Below are 9,636 nucleotides of genomic sequence, written 5' to 3'. Positions count from 1 at the left end.
TATATATCAAAACTTCATTATCTTTATTTCAAAGAGAGAAAATTTCCTCAAGTTTACATTTCATGACCAACATTTAAAAAAAAACACTTTACTGTGCCCCTATTCCCTTCTTATTATATTTGCCAATAATAAACAAATAAATAAAATAAATAACTCTCGAATTAAACTTAAGTTCTATATTTTACCCCATATTATAACTTATATACATTGCACAAGCCAATTTCTCAAAATAATTAATTACAACCCACCTTTTGGGACTTCTCAAGAAGTAAACAACATTACCATCAATATATAGCTCTCCACCCTTTGTCGGAGATTTCGACTTTCAGCTCTGTGAATGAAGTCCTCTTTGATAAAAAATACTTTACCTTTCAAAATATATTTTTTGTACGAATCCAAATTAATTGGAGTCCCACAACGAGTACTAGACGAAAAAGATTAAGAAGATATATTTAGCAAGGAGAATTTAACACGTAAGCAAATTTTCCCTCTTTCCAAATCCAATTTTGCCCCGGTAACCAACCAATGGCCCGGACTATCCAATGGGCCTCTACACAATTGTGTTGTATCCACAAATTTAAGTAGCTTTTGGGTATGCACCGGCACCGGTGGGCCCGTCGGGTACACGCCCGAGTCCACCACCACCGGTTTCTCAGATAAAAAACCGGGAACCAAGGATGCACCACTAATAGCCGATAAAAAACCCGATGACGATTTCGTGCAACTCTCGGAAGCACATTGCATCCACTGAGACTGCACGATGCATGAGTTAGAAACTTTAGAATATAACAACCTGAGATGTAAGACGCTCTTCGTATCGTGTTTTTTAACGTGGAGTTGAGCACCCGTTACGATGAAACTAAAGCCACTCTCGTAAGGTGCCCAATTCGGGTCGTACTTTACGGGAGCCGTGCATACGTGTGAGAATTTTTTCCATTGGATGGCTTCGAAATATCGATGGTCGAGTGTGTCTTCGGACCCGCGCCACGTCAGCGGGTCATCTATTTTGTCTTGTAGGAGTACTGGAGTGTTTATCAAGTGTTGTAAATGTATGGCCAGCCTGAAACAACCACCATCTTTATTAATTTAGGTTAAGATTATTTTTTTTTAATTCTACGAATAATAGTGATCGAATCACATAAAATGAAACGAAGACAATTATATTTGATTAGGAAAAGGAATTACCTATCACACTTTACTCCTTCAAGATAAAGTCGTATTCCAGTTACTGGTGTCTTCCCAACAATTACCTGATAATATAGTAAGATATAATTAACATAATTAATTTGGATTTCTAGAGTTAAAAGCAAATATATATATGTAATATATAAATGTGTTATTTAACTTGTTCTTAACTGATATTTATGATCTTTAACTTTAAGTGTGTATAAGTAGATGATTAAATTTTTACAAAGATGAACAAGTGGACACACGTCCGACATGACATAATCCAATTCTGATGTGTTTGGTACAAATATTTTTTTTTATGAAAATTGTTTTTTAAGGAGAACAAGTGAATTTCTTACTTAGTTTCTCATATTTTATACGTATACTAAAACACTTGTATATAATCTAGATAAATATTATGAGAGGTGGGGGTTAAAAGTTGTGTGAGATGAGTTGTGTTGAAGGGTGGAAACTGCGGAAGAAAAAATATTGACGGGTTTTCTAGAAAAAAATATTTTCCGAAAATGAAGAAAAAACTTTTCATTTATGTATCTCGAGCTCTTCAAGATCTTTCGTGTGCATGTCAGATCCTCCAAAACTAAATTACTTTTGGTAGATCTAACAAGTGAGATAGCATGTTTGAAGAGTCCGAGCAAACATAACTTATCATACATTTGAATTATACGTCACAATAAGCCCCTTTTATTTCTTTAAACTCCGTATCCAAGCAAATACCATCACATAAAATAGAACGAAGAGAGTATTAATTAGAGGTGTATTCTTTCTTTATTTTTTGCATTTTTGTTAAAAGATGGAATTTTTACCTGAGTTGGGTTTACATATAGCTTTGGGCCCATCAAATTGAATTGAAGAGCTGGAGGTCTAATGGACCTATTTGTAGTTGGGCCTAAGGGAAGATCATTGTGAATAGGGGCCCAAATCTTGTGGGCTTGAAAATCCAGAAAATATTGCAAATCTGCTATGGGTGGCTTATCTGCAAATCAATACATTATTTTAATTTAATATAATAATATACATTAAATTATTCAAAAATAAAAAATATATACAATCTGTATGATAAATACACTTCAACTAACATTTGTCTCCACTATTTAATGTTTAAATTATCATAACGCCACGTGGCTAAAGTCAATTTGGCATTTATTCAAGAAAATATATGGAAAAGGATGTTATTTTAAAATTTATAAAAAAATAATCTTGAAACAATCCTCTCTAATATTAATTTTAGACTACATAAGAAAATACATCCCGTGAACGAAGCTTCCCATGTTCAACCGGTCTGAAAAAAGGTTGTATCCTAAGGGATGTGATGTAGACAATCTATCCTGACGTAAATATTAATGACTGATTCCACAATTCAAACTCGTACGTAACCTATAGGTTACCTAGAATATAGCTATATTGAGTGTAGTTTTGAGAGTACTACATTTTATTGTATAAAAAAGGACAATCTGATGCACAAGCGTCCTACACTTGTGCGAGGTCCGGAGAAGGACAACACCCTAGGGATGAATGATGTAGGTAGTTCATAAACTCTGACAGCAAGTTTTAGTAACTGATTTTATGATTTGAATACGTACTTATTAGTTGCACGAAGATAATTATATCGTTGCTGTAAATTTGAGACTATATAAAAAAAGAGAAAAAGTATATTTTTTGACTTACATCTAAGATAAAGGTTGATAGCATGTGATAAAAAGCCTTTGCCAGGAACACCTTTGAGAAGTGAAGTAATAGGAATGAAGCTAAAGGCAATTGCATCTGGCATTGAAGGCACTGTTAGAAGCCATTCACTATGTGTATTTGCTGTTAAATCTCCACCTCTTTTTGAGCATATCACAGTTACACCCTGCAATAGAAAAAAAAATTATTATAATATTTTAACTTTTTTTTAAAAAAAAAAACAATTGAAATATCTTTATTTTGTTATAACTTTTAGTAAAATTGTGTTTTAAGTTTCGGTACGAAAGAACCTTGAAGTAACGGTAAAGTTATTTTTATCTGATTCGATATTCACGAGTTCGAGTCATGAAATCTATCATTAATGCTTGTTGCACCAGGATAGACTCAGTGACAGAACTAGAAATTTCTAAAATGTCGCAGTTTGTTTGAACATATGACCTAAATAAATTTTGAATCTCCTTTATCAATACTATACTTGAATTTTTTTTCTTCATGTCAAGAGGATTCAACAACTCACATATAATCAAAATTCAAAAAAGATTATTTTTACTCTAGTTGCATAGTATAATTTTTCAATGAAGTGTGTTTGATGGAACCCTTTGACACTACTTAGTTTTGTCACGGTATAAATTGTCTATATCACACCTTTCTTAAATGTGACTCTTTTTAGAATTTTACGTGAACGCATGATATTTCCTACGTGAAATTATCCTCTTTTTTTTTTTGTATTGATGGTCAACCAAAAGCTCAAATTTGCTTTTCTTGATTCTTCCAGCTAGAATGTATATAAAATTATTTCACATTGAATTATTTTCAGTATTTTTAGGGGTCTAGTTGTTAATATTGACTTGAAAATCTTTAGACTTTTCTATATTTTTGCTAATTTTTTGGTGAGTTAAATTCAAAGAATCTCCCAATGTGTGATGGATTTATATGTTAATTGGAAGATTCCTAATGTCAAAAGTTTACACTATTAGCTGGAGAAGTAGGCCTATGACTGGTTATGATGATACAAATCAAAGCAAGAAAATTGACCTAACAATTCATGACTAAATTCGATCTGGTATTTGTATTAGAGCTTCACTAAATTCGAATTTGCACATTATTTGTTCCACTTCTGAGGGCAACACCACTCCTAACAAGATCTTTTTTTATTACTAGAGGTTCGAAGTTGAAACCTCTAATTAAACGTAGAAGGATTCCTAACCATTCCACCACAATTTTAATTAGTCGTAAATAATTGATAAGCATTAGGTACTGATAAGTACTTTTAAGTGTTGAAATTAACCTTTTAGGGACAATGAAAATTTAGGTGATTAGAAGTCAGTATTTAGACAATGAAGACATTTGACTTTTAGGGACAATGAAAATTTAGGTGCATTTTTTAATATAAAATTGAAAATTAACATATACAATTATCAACTTACATTTTTGGTTGTTGCTGATGGAAAGCTGCTTAAGATGTTGGGTTGTGGATCAAAAATATTGAATGCCTCAATAGTCTGCAATTCAGAAACAAAAATGAAAAAGAAAGGGAAAAAAATCAGTTCAATTGAAGTTAAATAAATAAATAATTATATTGCTTATCAGATTCGAGCTTTGGGCATGGAAAAAAGAAATCTTATTAGAAGCTTCTCCATATTTTAATATTAATAGGTTAGAGAAAGATAATGGAAAAACAATCGAGGTTTATAGCATGATGGATAGGATTCATCAATCATTAATCAAAGGATTTCAGGTTTGAGTCCTGACTGAAGTTACAATAGTAACATTAAACACTCAAATATGTTCAAAGATCTTGAAATGATCTTTCCGTTCGGAGGATTGCATTGGCCTATGTAAAGGGAAAATCCTGATAGAATGTGTTTCCCTCTTTAATGGATGAGAATCCAACTTAGTCATGCTTTTACATTACAAATATCAAAAATCGAGTGTGAAACCAAAAAAATAGGACTATGAAAATTAAAGGAAAAAGAAAAAGACCTTATGTTTTTGTTCTCTTGATTTGAATTGTTGTGGACAATAGTTGCAAATGCCAGTGAATAACTGATCACCAAGTTCATCCAAGTGGTTCTTGAGTTGTGATGGTTCCATATTTGATAATTTGTCTTGCCTCACTAGGACCACATCTTGTCCTCCTACACTTAACCCCACTATTATGTGTGTACCATATTTTTCAATAAACCTATCACAATTAACAAATAATTAATTTATTTTTATGAAAATGAAGTATTCAATTAGATATACATCAAATATTGATTGATATCGACTCCTCAGAATTTGATAATCTCAACTCCATCAATAACTAACTAGAAATGATGTCTTAACGTAACTAATAAAATTATTTTCATGTAATTAGGGGGTCAGGGATTTAAATTGGGGAAACATTCTCTGGTAGAAATATAGGGTAAGACAACATACAATAGACTCTTATGGTCTGGCCCTTCCTCGACACCTGTACATAGCTGAAACTTAGTATCATTTTCATCCTTAATCAAATGTATAGAGTACGAGTCTCGAAATGGAGTGGAATTTGTTCATGTGAATTTAAATTAGTCAAACCTCAAAATAGAAGACTGAGTGAAAAAACAAAAAGAATAAAGTGTATTGTCATCTTTCTACACCATAGTATACCTAATCTTCTTAAAACGTAATGACTTTAAAATGAATTCAATTTGACTTTATGAATTCTATAGTTAGACTTATTCTCCCCATTGCCAAGTTTTCTTTCTTCAAGTTCTTATTTTATATTTTATGATATGATAATTATAACATAAAAATATTCATTTTTTGTTGTTGTTGTGGAACAAGTGTAGATCAAGAAACAGAGTTATTTTTAGTAGACTTGGTCAAAACAGAGGAATGGAATAATTATGAACTATTTAATTAATTCCAAAGTCAATTACTTATAATATACCTATCCCAAAATGTTACTCCTATAATTTTATTTTTCTTTGAATGAAAAATTAACACTTTTAGTCCCTGCAATGTGAACAAATTCTAAGTTTGGTTTGTACGATATCTGAGTAATTATTTCACCTTTAATTAATTGAAATTATGTACTTTTAATCCTTATGTTTGTGATTTTTTTCACATATTTAAGGAATTATAAACTTATAAACCATGTAATATTGTCATGTGTTATGTTAAAGTTGTATTGTTACATCATATTATCGGACTAGCCATCCCTTGATAACCATCTGCCCTTTTACTTACGATGAAGGGTAAATGGATAAATTTCATTCAGCATTAGCTAGAGTTCTCAAATTTGAATGCTTAAAATGAAAAAAAAATAAAAAAAAATCTATAATAGAGCATTTCCCGCTTTAAATGAAGAGAGAAGTGTTGAAAATACTTTTAAACTCGGCGCGAATTATTAGTTTCATCCTCAAACAATTGACAGTTGTTAAAACACTCATGTACTTGACTAACTAAACTTAGATACATCCCTAATCTATAACATGACATAACAAGTGGACTCAAACACTTGGAGGAGCATGAGACTCTGAATAAAAAGCCGAGAGAAGTGTTGAAAATACTCATAAACTTGTCGAGAATTTGGGGGTGTATTTTACTCATGTTGCAAGATCGGGAGTGTATTTAAGTTCAGTTAGTCAAGTAAATGAGTGTTTCTAAGGATGTCAATAGTTCAGAAATGAAAGTAACAATTCACGCAGAGTTTAGAGACATTTTCAATACTTCTTTTTTAAATGACTCTTATGTGGCATAGAAATAATCTGTAGAATCTCAAAGCAGATATCGAATGCTAGATAAAGGGAAATGTTAATTACCTTGCAAGTGCAGCAGGATCCCAAGTGGAAGGAACATCATTAATAACTTGATTATCCAAAACAAGTGAATATCTATCAATATGAACATCAAATAATATGATGAAATAACCATCAAGCCCCAAATACTTTGTATTTGCTGCATCATTAGCCCATGAACCACTCTCAAATCCAAACATTGAATTAAACATTCCAGATGGTATTTTTCCAGGCACTGAACTTCTCCTATTTATATATTCAGACATCTGTTCCAAAAAAAAAACATTTTATAAATAATTAGAATACATTTGGTACGAAGAAAAATATTTTAAAACTTTTTTCATATTTGATTGGTCCGTAAGAAAATAGATTCCTTAAAAGTCAGGAAACAAAGTATAACAAGTGGAATTTCATAGAAATTGTTTCCTTCTCACCCCCTAACACCATGTGAGTATATTAAAACTTAATTTCTTTTATCTATATATGCAGGAAAATTTTCTATATGCGTAATATAATTTTCTAATGAAGTTTGTTTAACTGATCATCCTTTCGTTTACGTGGCTATTCCACTTCATTCGCTCCACTCCACTTCCATAGTACTTTTGACTATAACAAGTTATACAAAAATACTCTTAATTTGATTTTCTGCTTACTTATCAAAACCATAAATAAGTAGACAAAAAGATCAAGTATTTTTTTCATTCCAACCAAACCGCCTAACATCCTTTCTATCTCACGAAAATAGGGAATAAGGTCTGTGTACTATCTTTCCTATATCCACTTATAAAATTATACTGATAAAATTTATTGTTGCCGTTATTGTATTCCAACCACACACACCTTTAAAGAACATTTTTTTACCCTTCCTTAAGAGTTCCCCCAACCCTTAGTGAGTCTAACTCACGACCTTCGAGCTGAAAGTGAGGGCTACTTATCATCTGAGCAACTCCCTCATGTTTGGTCGAAACCAAAAAAGAAAAAAAAAAGAGGAGATTGATATTATTATTATAATAATAATAATAATAATAATAATAAAGTTATAGTACCTGATTAAAATCAAGAATATCAGATTGAAATCGAACTCTATCACCTTTATCACACTTAATATCAATTGGTACATTTTCATAAGCTCCAAAACCAGGCACCATCAACTCTTTCTTCAAATTTTCATTTAGTAACACAAGCCTTTCATCTCCTTTACAATACTTTAGTCTAAAATCACATGTTAGATCAAATCCTTTTCCTAAACTCTTGATTGCCTTCTCCACAATATTATTATTACTCATATTTTTTTTTCTTTATCGAGAAGCGTGCTCGATCTTGATTGAAATAATTATTAATGGACCGATTTTACTAGCAAGGCACTTTCTTCGATGTGCGCGCAAAATAGAGATGCAACTTCTAATGATGGACAATTGTGTTGGAAGGATATGAAGGGGTTTAAAGAGGGAAAATAGAGAGAAGAAGAATGTGTGAATGTTAGTTTAGACTATAGTTTTATTTTATTAATGTATATATATAAAGATATATCTAAGTTTGAAGAGAAGAAATTAAATTGAGAAAATGACTTGATAGGAAGGTCTATGGGAAACTTCATTTTCTTTAAAAAATTTCTTTCTTGTTTGTTAGCTGGAAAAATCCCTTGTTTTAACTAGTCTATCTATTAATGAGTGAGAATATGACTTGTTGATGTGAAAACGGATTTAAGATAAAAAGTTTATGAGTTTATATAAATAATTTCAAGTTAATATATGATAATAATTGAGGTCATAAAATATTTATAAATATGTAGTGAATATACACATATAAGATTTGAGAAAAAGTTATTAACAAAAGATAAGTCAGGTCATGTGAGAGTAAGAATTGTTCATCTAAGATTTGAAAAAAAGTTACTAGTAAAATTATATTTTATGCATTTTATATATAATAGACGTTGAATTCATTTATGTTCGTCTTTATTAGAATAAATATATTTCTTGAATGTTAATTTGGAGTTTTGAATTATATACATGAGTGCACAATTTAACACAAAATGAGCTTGTACTTCTCACTGCCCGTGCCCTGGGGGCAGAGGAAAGAGGGGTCATTACGGGTCTATTCGAACTCAGTAATTTTAATTTAAAAATTATTAAATATGTATTTATTATTATTTATTGATTTAGAATTTAATAATTTAAAAAAATTAAAATCAAAATATTTAAGCAGATACCAACACGAGCATAATAGTTTAATTTTCATTAATTGGATTTAACTAACTTCATTAATTGGGTTTAACTTCTATACAATGACGGTCATTTTCTTATACTATCATGTAGAGTACTCTATTTAAAAAATAAATGCACATAACTGTTAATAATAATGGAGGAAATGATTTTTTATTACTCTCTCCGTCAATTTTTATTTGTCCACTATATTATTTTATGATGTTCAACAATATTTTTTTCAATTTATAAAATCAATAAATGATTTACCATGTTATATCTATTTTACATTTACTATTAAATAGTATTCATTTTTCAATATTTAAATGACTTATATATAATAAGAGCGATTGGATAAAATTACCTCTATCATTATTGCTTCTTAATTTTTGTGTCAAATCAATAATGGACAGAGAAAGTATAAACAAGTTGGTAAAAAACTATAAATTAAATCTCTAAGGGAACCATTTACTCCCTCCGTTTCATATTATTGTGCAACTATAAACTAACTCTAAATTTTACTATTATTATTATATTATTTGATTATTTAGTACTAAGAGTGAAATTAAAATTAAAATAAAAATTACTATTTTAAATATGAAGTTAAGTAATTTGAAAAGGAAATAGTAATTTTTCTTTATATAATGTGTTGATTTCTACCAAAAGAAAAGTACCAATAAAGACTATAATATGAAAGTTTACCCATTCTTGTCTTGAATATAATTGGCAGTGTTCACATTTAGACATTATCACAATTTGGAATTTTGACTTTACCCACATTAAATGAATTTATTATT

At 30.2% G+C, this 9,636-nt stretch overlaps 1 protein-coding gene across 2 annotated transcripts; it reads right to left on the bottom strand.

The window, feature by feature from the left end:
- Nucleotides 1-139: 139 nt before the first annotated feature.
- Nucleotides 140-8,129, bottom strand: LOC125868325 (MACPF domain-containing protein At1g14780). 2 transcript variants are annotated; one of them, XM_049548978.1, is made up of 8 exons: nt 7,685-8,129; nt 6,663-6,904; nt 4,855-5,056; nt 4,299-4,373; nt 2,854-3,037; nt 1,992-2,161; nt 1,186-1,250; nt 140-1,060 (listed from the first exon to the last, which is right to left on the bottom strand). In XM_049548978.1, the coding sequence occupies exons 1-8, from the start codon at nt 7,922-7,924 to the stop codon at nt 439-441; spliced, it is 1,800 nt and encodes a 599-aa protein (XP_049404935.1). In that variant the 5' UTR covers nt 7,925-8,129; the 3' UTR covers nt 140-438. The 2 variants fall into 2 exon arrangements, with proteins under 2 accessions (XP_049404935.1, XP_049404936.1); XM_049548979.1 differs by having other exon boundaries at nt 4,299-4,364.
- Between the last annotated feature and the right edge of the window lie 1,507 nt (nt 8,130-9,636).

Source organism: Solanum stenotomum, chromosome 6, assembly GCF_019186545.1.
Source record: "Solanum stenotomum isolate F172 chromosome 6, ASM1918654v1, whole genome shotgun sequence".
Classification (NCBI taxonomy): domain Eukaryota; kingdom Viridiplantae; phylum Streptophyta; class Magnoliopsida; order Solanales; family Solanaceae; genus Solanum; species Solanum stenotomum.
Note: the sequence above shows the minus strand (reverse complement) of the source record. Positions and strands in the feature narration are given on the sequence as shown.